This window comes from Hyla sarda, chromosome 4 (genome assembly GCF_029499605.1).
Source record: "Hyla sarda isolate aHylSar1 chromosome 4, aHylSar1.hap1, whole genome shotgun sequence".
NCBI classification, from domain to species: Eukaryota; Metazoa; Chordata; class Amphibia; order Anura; family Hylidae; genus Hyla; species Hyla sarda.
In genome coordinates, this window is record NC_079192.1 from 410787384 (window position 1) to 410802390 (window position 15007).

The window sequence follows — 15007 nt, forward strand, 5'->3', positions numbered from 1 at the left end:
CTAGTTGGAGACCACTATATATTAGTAGTTATATGGTGGGAGACCACTATATATTAGTACTTATCTGGCTGGAGACCACTATATATTAGTACCTATCTGGTTGGAGACCACTATATATTAGTAACTATCTGGTTGGAGACCACTATATATTAGTACTTATCTGGTTGGAGACCACTATATATTAGTAGTTATCTGGTTGGAGACCACTATATATTAGTACCTATCTAGTTGGAGACCACTATATATTAGTACCTATATGGTTGGAGACCACTATATATTAGTACTTATCTGGTTGGAGACCACTATATATTAGTACCTATCTGGTTGGAGACCACTATATATTAGTAACTATCTGGTTGGAGACCACTACATATTAGCCCTTATCTGGTTGGAGACCACTATATATTAGTAGCTATCTAGTTGGAGACCACTATATATTAGTAGTTATCTGGTTGGAGACCACTATATATTAGTAGCTATCTGGTTGGAGACCACTATATATTAGTACCTATCTGGTTGGAGACCACTATACATTAGTACCTATCTAGTTGGAGACCACTATATATTAGTAGCTATCTGGCTGGAGACCACTATATATTAGTACCTATCTGGTTGGAGACCACTTTATATTAGTAGCTATCTGGTTGGAGACCACTATATATTAGTAGTTATCTGGTTGGAGACCACTATATATTAGTAGTTATCTGGTTGGAGACCACTATATATTAGTAACTATCTGGTTGGAGACCACTATATATTAGTAGTTATATGGTTGGAGACCACTATATATTAGTAGTTATCTGGTTGGAGACCACTATATATTAGTAGTTATCTGGTTGGAGACCACTATATATTAGTAGTTATCTGGTTGGAGACCACTATATATTAGTAGTTATCTGGTTGGAGACCACTATATATTAGTAACTATCTGGTTGGAGACCACTATATATTAGTAGTTATATGGTTGGAGACCACTATATGTTAGTAGCTATCTGGTTGGAGACCACTATTATTAGTAGCTATCTGGTTGGAGACCACTATATATTAGTACTTATCTGGTTGGAGACCACTATATATTAGAACTTATCTGGTTGGAGACCACTATATATTAGTAGCTATCTGGTTGGAGACCACTATATATTAGTAGTTATCTGGTTGGAGACCACTATATATTAGTACTTATCTGGCTGGAGACCACTATATATTAGTAGCTATCTGGTTGGAGACCACTATATATTAGTAGCTATCTGGTTGGAGACCACTATATATTAGTACTTATCTGGTTGGAGACCACTATATATTAGTAGTTATCTGGTTGGAGACCACTATATATTAGTAGCTATCTGGTTGGAGACCACTATATATTAGTAGTTATCTGGTTGGAGACCACTATATATGAGTAATCTGGTTGGAGACCACTATATATTAGTACCTATCTGGTTGGAGACCACTATATATTAGTAGCTATCTGGTTGGAGACCACTATATATTTGTACCTATCTGGTTAGAGACCACTATATATTAGTACCTATCTGGTTGGAGACAACTATATGTTAGTACCTATCTGGTTGGAGACCACTATATATTAGTACCTATCTGGTTGGAGACCACTATATGTTAGTACCTATCTGGTTGGAGACCACTATATATTAGTAGCTATCTGGTTGGAGACCACTATATATTAGAAGTTATCTGGTTGGAGACCACTACATATTAGTACTTATCTGGTTGGAGACCACTATATATTAGTAACTATGTGGTTGGAGACCACTATATATTAGTAGTTATCTGGTTGGAGACCACTGTATATTAGTACTTATCTGGTTGGAGACCACTATATATTAGTAACTATCTGGTTGGAGACCACTATATATTAGTAACTATCTGGTGGGAGACCACTATATATTAGTACCTATCTGGTTGGAGACCACTATATATTAGTAGTTATCTGGTTGGAGACCACTATATATTAGTAGTTATCTGGTTGGAGACCACTATATATTAGTAGCTATCTAGTTGGAGACCACTACATATTAGTACTTATCTGGTTGGAGACCACTATATATTAGTAACTATCTGGTTGGAGACCACTATATATTAGTACTTATCTGGTTGGAGACCACTATATATTAGTAACTATCTGGTGGGAGACCACTATATATTAGTAGTTATCTGGTTGGAGACCACTATATATTAGTACGTATCTGGTTGGAGACCACTATATATTAGTAGCTATCTAGTTGGAGACCTCTATATATTAGTAACTATCTGGTTGGAGACCATTATATATTAGTAGCTATCTGGTTGGAGACCACTATATATTAGTACTTATCTGGTTGGAGACCACTATATATTAGTAGTTATATGGTTAGAGACCACTATATATTAGTACCTATCTGGTTGGAGACCACTATATATTAGTACTTATCTAGTTGGAGACCATTATATATTAGTAGCTATCTGGTTAGAGACCACTATATATTAGTACCTATCTGGTTGGAGACCACTATATATTAGTACCTATCCGGTTGGAGACCACTATATATTAGTAACTATCCTATTGGAGACCACTATATATTAGTAGCTATCTGGTTGGAGACCACTATATATTAGTACCTATCTGGTTGGAGACCACTATATATTAGTACCTATCTGGTTGGAGACCACAATATATTAGTAGCTATCTGGTTGGAGACCACTATATATTAGTACCTATCTGGTTGGAGACCACTATATATTAGTCATCTGGTTGGAGACCACTATATATTAGTAGTTATATGGTTGGAGACCATTATATATTAGTGCCTATCTGGTTGGAGACCACTATATATTAGTAGTTATATGGTTGGAGACCACTATATATTAGTAGTAATCTGGTTGGAGACCATTATATATTAGTACCTATCTGGTTGGAGACCACTATATATTAGTAGCTATCTGGTTGGAGACCACTATATATGAGTAATCTGGTTGGAGACCACTATACATTAGTAATCTGGTTGGAGACCATTATATATTAGTAGTTATCTGGTTGGAGACCATTATAGATTAGTACTTATCTGGTTGGAGACCACTATATATTAATAACTATCTGGTTGGAGACCACAATATATTAGTACCTATCTGGTTGGAGACCACTATATATTAGTACCTATCTGGTTGGAGACCACTATACATTAGTACCTATCTGGTTGGACACCACTATATATTAATAACTATCTGGTTGGAGACCACAATATATTAGTACCTATCTGGTTGGAGACCACTATACATTAGTACCTATCTGGTTGGAGACCACTATATATTAATTACTATCTGGTTGGAGACCATTATATATTAGTACCTATCTGGTTGGAGACCACTATATTTTAGTAGTTATCTGTTTGGAGACCACTATATATTAGTAGTTATCTGGTTGGAGACCACTATATATTAGTAGTTATATGGTTGGAGACCACTATATATTGGTAGCTATCTGGTTGGAGACCACTAACTCTATGGCCTCCATGTCCTCAAGCAGATCCCGTTCCAACTTTATGGGATCTTTATAGCAGTCACTAAAACTATAATGCAATCAGGGAACACCAGGGGCCCCATTGTACCGGCAATCATTGGGGGCTTCCCACGTCTTCATATTCTATTTCCCAGCCATACCCTTGTTTATGATGACCAACTTTGAAAACTAAATATTTTTTATTCTTTCCTTAAAATTTCTGTCTTTTTTTCTTCTTGGCATATCGCAACGAGCTGCATCGATCGGTAAATCTCTCCATCTTTCCCCAGATGGATAAGATTTCAAAGCCGCCCAAGGTACTGCTTATCCCATTGATCCGCTTCTCCTTCCCTTCATAGCAGAAACCATTGTCAGCAAATCTCTTCTGAATCCCTCGCGTTCCTCTGTCATCGCTTTGTCTGCTTGGCGTTTACCGACCGTTTTGTGTGAATTATTCATCCTTAATGCGGTAGTCAAGACGACCCCACACCGGTGTGTGACTGGTCCTCTAAGGTCCACTATATCCCACAGATGACGGTCTGCCAAGGCTAATGCAGTCGCTTAAAGGGGTACTCTGCCCCTAGATATCTTATTCCCTATCCAAAGCATAGGGGATAAGAGGACTGATCGTTTAGAGCGTCGGGTGCAGCGCTGGAGGCTCGTGACGTCACGGCCACGCCCCGCTCGTGATGTTACAGCCATGCCCCCTCAATGTAAATCTATGGGAGGGCCCCCCCTCCCATAGACTTGCATTGAGGGGACGTGACCATGATGTCACGAGTGGGGCGTGGCCGTGACCTCATGTCACGAGCCTCCGCCCCGCATCGATAGTCATCCGGCACAGAGTGATGTTCGCTCCGTGCACCAGATGTCTGGGGTGCCGCAGCCGAGATCGCCCTGGTCCCCAGCGGTGGGACCCCGTGATCAGACATCTTATCCCCTATCCTTTGCATAGGGGATAAGATGTCTAGGGGTGGAGTATCCCTTTAAGAACATCTATAGTGAAGACACCTTCTTCGTCCCTGTATTGTCAGTATAGACAGTGCAACAGGGCAGAAGGGGCGGTCGCTTTATGGCAGCTGCAATAACTAGCCCCTCCCCCCGATGAAAAAGTGATGAAGAGCTCCATACTGAAGCTTGTCAGTGTATATACAGTAGCATATAATGTTTTAATCTTGCTATCTCTAGATCTTAGACAGTACGATAGAGTGGTCAATAACTTGCATACCGTCTAATGACAGCGAGATGACTCTTCTCACTCAGTCCTAGTCCATACAGAAAAGCTGACAAGTGAGCAAACGGATATGTTAACCTAGAAGCTCTAGTGGCCAGTGTGAAAACTGCAAGATTTCAAGATTTTTTTTAATTTTTTTGTGGATAGTAGTGGGGGTAACTTTTCTTCTTTCCATAGTCTTATTGTTATGTTGACCTACATACTCTCCTAATGTTCTGGTGTCATTATCAAGGCTTCATAAGGCTTCACCGTGAGCTGTATGGAAATACAAGCAGCCTTTGCAGCAATGTACTGCAAAGCCACAGATATTCCATTTGCTGCCATATGGTTCTCTTTGGGGCGCTCTACCATGAGGTTCATTTTCCCTAATGTAAAATGGGGCGTCCAATGAAAGATCCCATAGAATCATTGGCATACAGCGGTAGAGTTGGACCAATGGAAGACTATGCGTACCATATTATGGATGTTTGCAACTTCAAGGTTAGAAAGATCCATAATACGACCATGTGTATGAGCCCATAAGAGGAGATTTCTCATAACCTGTGTAGAGAAAGAGTGGTGCAGTTGCCCATGGCAACCAATCAGATTGCCATGGGCAATCTGATTGGCTGCCATGGGCAACTGCACCACTCTTCCTCCATAGTCTTGGCTTCTGTCAGTCTATTCATAGATCAGTAGGCCCGGGATTTACAATGGTGGATGAGGGACTCTGTCCACCATGAATTCATGACAATTCCAATAGGTGGCCACCAGGGGCATAGGTAAACTCTAAAGATACCTGGGGCACCAAAAGGAACTGGTGAAGGAGAGGCAGGGATGTGCACAGACATTTTAGGGGGCAGGGGCTGAACTGAAAAAAAGGGCACTTCCCATAATTATTTACATAAATGTCCACATAATAATGCCAGCCTGCCCAGAGCACTTTTAAGAGTAACATTAAAAGGGCAGGGGCTCAAGCCCCTTTCTAGTCAACCTGTTCACGTCCCAGGGGAGAGGATGTACGGTATATATATATATATATATATATATATATACAAATACAATAATTTGGTGAATATTTATACCCAGATACCTAGGAAATGACCCAGGTTAGGAGCCCCTGGTTCCCGTTTTTGGCAATTCCACTGTAACAAATTTTTTTTTTTGCAACAATGGAATCAGTGGGAATTCCGATGACCGGTACCCAAGGGGGTGAAGCACCATTGAATCACCATCATTCTGGGGATTTCTGCCTTAGTATGTGATAGAATGAAAGCAATACTTCACACACAAAAGCGCTCACTCTTCAATCTACAAGGCGTTGAGCCGAGACCATCAAACAGAACAGGACAGCAATTAGACGGCGCCTTTAATTATTCATTTTAATTAAATTTCCATTTTTGAACCCAGCATGGGGCGGCGAAGCGCTGGAGCAAGCACAAGACATAGGAAAGCTCGTATAGTGTTATCTTGCAACCTCAGCTCTCAGCGTAGATTTTTATTAACCTCGATTATCCTTCGAGCAAGACAGGTGGGGTTGTTTATTAAAAATGTGGCCCTATTAATATCATGTGCCCTAAAAAGTTAACATTTCAGAAGCTTTCATGTCAGATATTAATAATATACCGCTGGGTAGAATTCTTCAGGAGCTTGGCAGAAGATGACTCGGGCACAGGCTGAAGCACCGGGGTTGGACACAGGCTGAAGTACCGGGGCTGGTCAGGTCATGGATGGGGTATAGATGGGTGGGCTACAAGATATAAAAAGCTTTGTTAGATTAGGAATCATGGCAGATAAATTAAAGGGGTACTCTTCTGGAAAATATGTTTTTAAATCAACTGGTGCCAGAAAGTTAAACAGCTTTGTAAATGACTTCTATTTAAAAATCGTAATCCTTCCAGTACTTATCAGCTTCTGTATGTTGCGCAGGAAGTTATTTTCTTTTAGAATTTCCTTTTTGTCTGACCACAGTGCTCTCTGCTGACACCTCTGTCCATGTCAGGAACTGTCCAGAGTACGAGCAAATCCCCATAGCAAACCTCTCCTGCTCTGGACATTTCCTAAAATGGACAGAGGTGTCAGCAGAGAGCACTGTGGTCAGACAGAAAGGAAAGTAAAAAAGGAAAGAACTTCCTGTGCAACATATAGCAGCTGATAAGTACTGGAAGGATTAAGATTTTTAAATAGAAGTAATTTACAAATCTGTTTAACTTTCTGGCACCAGTTGATTTAAAAAATAATGTTTTCCAGAGGAGTACCCCTTTAAGGAGATAGGATTGGTGGTTGGATGCTTGGGGATTAAAAATGGAGGTCAACCTCCGATACAGGGCCTCCATTCCGGTCCTGGCTCAGCTATGCTAGAACGCGTTTCGTACCCAACATCAGAGCCGTAGCTGCCATGAGGCAACTGAGGCAGTTGCCAAGGCGCAGCTGCGGCCTCTGTAAAGGGGATGTGCTCCCCACTTCTTTTTTTACCTCCCAGGCAGCCGCTGCGGCGTTCAGCCCTTTAAGAGTACCGCGGGCAGTGGCATTGCCAGGGAGGTGTGGAGGTACACGCAGTACAGTGAATGGCAGAGCTCCCCGCTCTGCCAATCACTGTCCCATAGTCTGCAGGCTCTTCAGTGTTGCAGCCTATATGAGCCTCTGCAACGCGACCCCCGGCAGTCCGGCACATTGATGTGACGTCATCGCGCCAGCTGCGGACTCCCGATACAGGAATATAGGTGCACTACTGTGTTGGATGTATTGTATTATTCTAATTGTTACACATCCACACCGTCTATCTGGTGTAGGATTCTATTGTGGCACTTGTAGTCCACTGCAGGCATCCTCCATTGTATGCATTTTCTATGCTGGGGATCGCCCCTAGTAACGGACCACAAGGGCAGGATCTGCTCCCCCAGTATAAATGCACAACTGCATTTGGGGTTGAGCACCTCCAGCCATTTGAGACCACGTTTTTTGTTGTTTATCTGAGGACTCCCGACGCTGCGGCTCATAGGCTGCAGTGCTGGAAGAGAGAGCTCTGTCCATGGCTGGAACCAGGACTTGGTAAGGATTGTTGTTATTTTTTTTTCTATTTGAGCATAGGTACATGGGCATATTCATACATCGGGGCACAGAGAGGCATATTTATACAGAGGGGCATATGTATACAGAGGGGCATATGTATACAGAGGGGCATATTTATACATGTGGGCACAGAGGGGCATATTTATACATGGGGCACAGAGGGGCATATTTATACAGAGGGGCATATGTATACAGAGGGGCATATTTATACATAGGGGCATTTGTATACAGAGGGGCATATTTATACATGGGGGTACAGAGGGGCATATTTATACAGAGGGGCATATGTATACAGAGAGGCATATTTATACATGGGGGCACAGAGGGGAATATTTATACATGGGGGCACAGAGGGGCATATTTATACAGAGGGGCATATGTATACAGAGAGGCATATTTATACATGGGGCACAGAGAGGCATATTTATACATGGGGCACAGAGGGGCATATTTATACAGAGGGGCATATGTATACAGAGAGGCATATTTATACAGAGGGCACAGAGAGGCATATTTATACATGGGGCACAGAGGGGCATATTTATACAGAGGGGCATATGTATACAGAGAGGCATATTTATACATGGGGCACAGAGGGGCATATTTATACATGGGACACAGAGGGGCATATTTATACATAAGGGGACACATAGGGGCATTTTTATACAGAGGGGCATATTTATACAGAGGGGCATTTTTATACAGAGGGGCATATTTATACATGGGAGCACAGAGGGGCATATTTATACATAAGGGGACACATAGGGACATTTTTATACAGAGGGGCATATTTATACATGGGGGCACAGAGGGGCATATTTACACATGGGGGCACAGAGGGGCATATGTATACAGAGGGGCATATTTACACATGGGGGCACAGAGGGGCATATTTATACATGGGGGCACAGAGGGGCATATTTATACATGGGGGCACAGAGGGGCATATTTATACAGAGGGGCATATTTATACAGAGGGGCATATTTATACATGTGGGCACAGAGGGGCATATTTATACATGGGGGCACAGAGGGGCATATTTATACAGAGGGGCATATTTATACAGAGGGGCATATTTATACATGGGGGCACAGAGGGGAATATTTATACATGGGGGCACAGAGGGGCATATTTATACAGAGGGGCATATTTATACAGAGGGGCACATTTATACAGAGGGGCATATTTATACATGGGGGCACAGAGGGGCATATTTATACATGGGGGCACAGAGGGGCATATTTATACAGAGGGGCATATGTATACAGAGGGGCATATTTATACATGGGAGCACAGATGGGCATTTTTATACATAAGGGGACACATAGGGGCATTTTTATACAGAGGGGCATATTAATACATGGGGGGCTGCACAGAGATCGCGGGGGTCCCCAGTGGCGGAACCCCTGCGATCATACATCTTATCCCATATCCTTTGAATAGGGGATAAGGGGGGAGATTCATTAAAACCTGTGCTGAGAAAAAGTTGACCAGTTGCCCATAGCAACCAATCAGATATCTCCTTTCCTTTTTGAAAAGGCCTGTGAAAAATGAAAGAAGCCATCTGATTGGTTGCTATGGGCAACTGGTCAACTTTTTCACAGCACCGGTTTTAATGAATCTCCCCCAAGATGTATAAAGCTGGAAAATACCCCTTTAAGGGGTAAATATAGAAGTTCATATAAAATCCACTGAAATATATATATACAGCGGTCCCTCAAGTTACAATATTAATTGGTTCCAGGACGACCATTGTATGTTGAAACCATTGTATGTTGAGACCTTAACTCTATGGAAACCTGGTAATTGGTTCTAAAGGCACCAAAATGTCATCCAAAAATAGGAAAAAGTGAGGATTAAAGAAAAATAAGTAGATAACTAATATAGATAAAGCAAATCCTTCCATATAAAAGTAATAAAGATCTGCTGGGAGCGGTAATCACTGTCTATGTCAGTGTTTCCCAAGCAGGGAGCCTCCAGCTGTTGCAAAACTACAACTCCCAGCATGCCTGGACAGCCAAAGGCTGTCCGGGCATGCTGGGAGTTGTAGTTTTGCAACAGCTGGGGCCACCCTGCTTGGGAAACACTGGTCTATGTGGAGGACAGGAGCTTCTTCAGGGTCCTGTAAGTAAAAAAGTAATGGAGTCGCCCTCACCTGGTGTCCAAAGGAGCAGCTAACCCTGGTACAGGTAAAGTGTACAGAACATGTAATACCTCCCTGTACTGTAGGGGGCGCTACCAGACACCAGTCAGTGCATACACTTCAGTAATACAGGTAAAGTGTACAGAACATGTAATACCTCCCTGTCTTGTAGGGGGCGCTACCAGGCACCAGTCAGTGCATACACTTCAGTAATACAGGTAAAGAGTACAGAACATGTAATATCTCCCTGTACTGTAGGGGGCGCTACCAGACACCAGTCAGTGCATGCACTTCAGTAATACAGGTAAAGTGTACAGAACATGTAATACCTCCCTGTACTGTAGGGGGCGCTACCAGGCACCAGTCAGTGCATGCACTTCAGTAATACAGGTAAAGTGTACAGAACATGTCATATCTCCCTGTACTGTAGGGGGCGCTACCAGGCACCAGTCAGTGCATGCACTTCAGTAATACAGGTAAAGTGTACAGAACATGTCATATCTCCCTGTACTGTAGGGGGCGCTACCAGGCACCAGTCAGTGCATGCACTTCAGTAATACAGGTAAAGAGTACAGAACATGTAATATATCCCTGTACTGTAGGGGGCGCTACCAGACACCAGTCAGTGCATGCACTTCAGTAATACAGGTAAAGAGTACAGAACATGTAATACCTCCCTGTACTGTAGGGGGTGCTACCAGACACCAGTCAGTGCATGCACTTCAGTAATACAGGTAAAGAGTACAGAACATGTAATACCTCCCTGTACTGTAGGGGGCGCTACCAGACACCAGTCAGTGCATGCACTTCAGTAATACAGATAAAGTGTACAGAACATGTAATACCTCCCTGTACTGTAGGGGGCGCTACCAGACACCAGTCAGTGCATGCACTTCAGTAATACAGGGTTTTTTACCAGTGAATGCCCATTTTGATTGGTCGGTTCTTCCGGCCATTGACACGTTTCACAGATCTGGACTGTCCGTAACATTGTATGTTGAGTCTGGTTTCAACTTACGATGGTCCGGAAAAGACCATTGTATGTTGAAACTATTGTATGTTGAGGCCATTGTAAGTTGAGGGATCACTGTATACAAAAAAAAAATCTGTAAAAAATGTTTGAACGTTTATGGGTTCAGTTCTTGCAGTTCTCTTTGGCCCGGAGCCCTGGGAGGAGCTGTAACAATGTTAGTCGTACGTCTGTTCGGGCTCCAGGCTGTAAATATGGTTTTCCTCAGGAAATCTCATTACATGGGGAAGAGAGGGGGGGGCATACTTGCTTTCTGTAGGAACAACAGCTCTTACTCTTTGACAACATGGAGTGACGCACTTATTAAGCTTGGTCCGGCCCTGCCAGGAATGCCTCCGTCACAGTGACCCACATCCCCCCCCCCTTGTTGCTCAAGTCTTAAACTCGCTCTGCGGCCTCAGTTTACGTAACTTCAGTCCGCCCACGGATATTTAACCAGGAAGAAACTTTTCTCGCCTCCAAACTTCTTTTCAGCCATGGCTTATGCCGACCTGAGGGACGACCTGCAATGCTCCATCTGTCTGAACATTTTTACGGACCCCGTCACCCTGAGGTGCGGACACAACTTTTGCCACGTCTGTATTGATCAGATGATGGACACGCAGGACGGGTCTGGGACTTACTGCTGTCCTGAATGCAGGGACAAGTTTCGGGAGCGGCCGGCCGTGCAGAAGAACATAACTCTGTGCAAGATCGTGAGGGGATTCCTGCATCGTGAGTCGGGTCAAGAGGCCGACGGGATCTTCTGCACGAGCTGCGTGGACTCTCCGGTAACTGCTGTGAAGTCCTGTCTGCACTGTGAGGTTTCTCTATGTGATGATCACCTGAAAGTCCACAGCAAGTCACCAGAACACGTCCTATCTGAACCCAGCGCGTCCCTGGAGGACCATAAATGCCCCATCCATAAGAAGATCCTGGAGTATTTTTGCACTGAGGATGACACCTGCGTTTGTATGTCCTGCAGTTTGGTGGGAGAACATCGGGGACACCGGGTAGAGAACCTGCTTGAGGCCTCCGAGAAGAAGAAGAAGAAACTGAGAAACGCTCTGCAGAAATTGACTCCAAGGATGCAGGACCTGGAGTTAAAACGGAACGAGTTGTCCTGTAAGATCAGGCACATCGAGGAGCTGTGCACCTCAAACAACCCCGTGACCGTCTTACATGGACTAGATATGTGGGACCTGTGTGATCCCGAGGAGGAGGAGGAGGATGAGTACAAGGGGGAACCGGACATAAATGTGGCCATTATTACCGGGACTGTTCATGAGGAGCTTTTGCCTTTTTTAATCTCCAAAAACGGAATTGTTCACCCTCTGGAGCACTCCAACATGTTACTGGATATAGAAACAGCTTCCAATGAGCTCTACATACCGAGGGACCTGAAGAGCGCAACCAGGACATTTACTGACCAGAATCGGCCGTACGGGTTCAAGAGGTTCATGCATTATCAGGTTTTGAGTATGGAGAGTTTTTCCTCAGGGCGACATTACTGGGATGTGGACGTCAGCGGATCATGTGTGTGGATGGTGGGGATGTGTTATCCCAGTATAGGGAGGGGTGGGACTAATTCCATCATTGGAAGCAATAACAAGTCCTGGGGCCTACATGGTTATAAGGGGAATAGTAAGCATACAGTCAGACACAACGATAAGGTCATCCAGTTACCCCGTCTCATCTCCCTTGATAGAGTCAGGATATATCTGGATTATGAGGCCGGACTATTGTCCTTTTATCAGCTGTGTGACCCCACCAGGCACCTATACACCTTTACCGCCACCTTCACCGAGCCTCTTCGTGGTATATTATGTGTAGGTAATGGTACTGTCAAAATACTGAGTTAAAGAAGAAGCTTACAGGAGTTGTTGACTCTGTAGTAATTTGTATTTAATTACTCGGTTTCTCCACAGCTCCCCCAGAGGGGATTTGGAGTATTACACAGTTGTTTTTGAAATCAATAGGCTGCCTGTATAGAACATGGATGTGTTGGGTCCTCCAGAGTGACAGATGTTGTTCTCTACTTTCTGGCTAATAGACGAGGGTCTTTCTTGAAAGAATTTGGGTCTTCTTAACAAAACTACTCAATTAATGATACTGCTTATGGAAGATATCATAAGATCCTTGGAATGTATTCAGGCATTGTTCTTCTGCTCTCATAGTCTTCATAGCTATGTATTACACAATGGGACTTGTAGCTTACTGTATATGCATTATACACACACACAAACATATATATATATATATTTATTATTATAATTTTTTTTTTTAAAGCACCCTACATTTTAAAATGCTGTTATAACCTGGAGTCTGTGCACCGCACCCTCCTGCATTGCTTCCCTTACCGTATTTTTCGCCCTATAGGGCGCACCGGCGTAGATTTAGGTGCAAAATCTAAAAAATTCAAGATTTTGAACCCTATAGTGGTCTTCAACCTGCGGACCTCCAGATGTTGCAAAACTACAACTCCCAGCATGCCCGGACAGCCGTTGGCTGTCCGGGCATGCTGGGAGTTGTAGTTTTGCAACATCTGGAGGTCCGCAGATTGAAGACCACTGCTCCAGACCGCCGCTCCAGACCCGTCACCGCTGCCTTGGATGTCGCTCCATCGCTGTCGCCATGTCCCCGTCTCTCCGGAACGTCTCTGCTGCCGGCCGGCCGGGTATCCTCGCTCTCCGTCGCCGTCATCACGTCGTTACGCACACCGACGCATGTACGCGACGACGTGATGACGAGGAAGGAGAGCGCCGGCTATACAGGGGATCCCTGAACGGAGAAGACACCGAGGAGGCAGGTAAGGTCCCTCCCGGTGTCCTGTAAGCACTAACCCGGCTATTCAGTCGGGCTGTCCGGGACCGCTGCGGTGAAATCGCGGCGGTCCCGAACAGCCCGACTGAACAGCCGGGTTAGTGTCACTTTCCCTTCAGACGCAGCGGTCAGCTTTGATCGCCGCGTCTTAAGGGTTAATACAGGGCATCAAGGCGATCGGTGATGTCTGGTATTAGCCGCGGGTCCCGGCCGTTGATGACCGCAGGGACCGCCGCGATAGGGGTGTATTTGCCGTATAAGACGCACCGACTTTCCCCCCCCAGTTTTGGGGAAGAAAAAGTGCGTCTTATACGGCGAAAAATACGGTATCTCTTTTCTGGGACCATCCTGAAGCCTGTATAGAAAATAATGGTATTCTCAGGGGTTATAACAATAAGTCAATAGGGCCAAATTGCAACACTAGGGGGCACATGAGGACCTCCACTGATCAAGAGATAGGTCATCAATGTTATAGTTTTAAAGAACCCCAATGTATGTGTTTTTGGTGTGATGGGTGTATCGAGAGGGTTCAGGAGCTGAGCCCACTCCAGACCAACAGTCACTATTCCACTGTTCTAGGGGAACAATAACAAAAAAAAAAAAATTATATATATATATATATATATATATATATATATATATATATATATATATATAAATAAATAATAATAATAAAAAAAATATTTATATGATGAATATTCAAAACACTCCTTTTTACCATTTTTTCCACATTGACCTGTATGAGCAATCAACCTATTGTCTACACAAGTCCCCTGGGTGGACTAAAAAAGTGTAATAAAAGAAATAAACAAGTAAATGTATAAATAAATAATAAGATACAAAAAAACTATAGTAAAAATTAAAATCACCCCCCTTTTACCATTTTTACATTGACCTGTATGAGCAATCAAACGATTGTCTACACAAGTACCCTGGGTGGACTAAAAATGTGTAATAAAATAAATAAACAAGTAAATGAATAAATAAATAAATAATAAGATACAAAAAACTATAGTAAAAATTAAAATCACCCCCTTTTATCATTTTTACATTGACCTGTATGAGCAATCAAATAACTGCCTGTACAAGTACTGAAAAGTGCGGAAAATAAATAAATACATACATATATATATATATATATATATATATATATATATATATAAATACATAAATAATAAAATGTAAGAAAAACTGTAACAAACATTTTAATCATCTCCTTTTTACTATTTAAGAAAAAGTGTTGTATAATAAAT

The 15007-nt window shown here is 43.0% G+C and overlaps 1 protein-coding gene across 1 annotated transcript; it reads left to right on the forward strand.

Annotated features, from left to right (window-relative positions):
• Positions 1–11328: 11328 nt before the first annotated feature.
• Positions 11329–13741, forward strand: LOC130267621 (tripartite motif-containing protein 75-like). Its single transcript, XM_056517657.1, has 2 exons — positions 11329–13372; positions 13483–13741. The coding sequence occupies exon 1, from the start codon at positions 11429–11431 to the stop codon at positions 12791–12793; it is 1365 nt and encodes a 454-aa protein (XP_056373632.1). The 5' UTR covers positions 11329–11428; the 3' UTR covers positions 12794–13372; positions 13483–13741.
• Positions 13742–15007: the final 1266 nt, after the last annotated feature.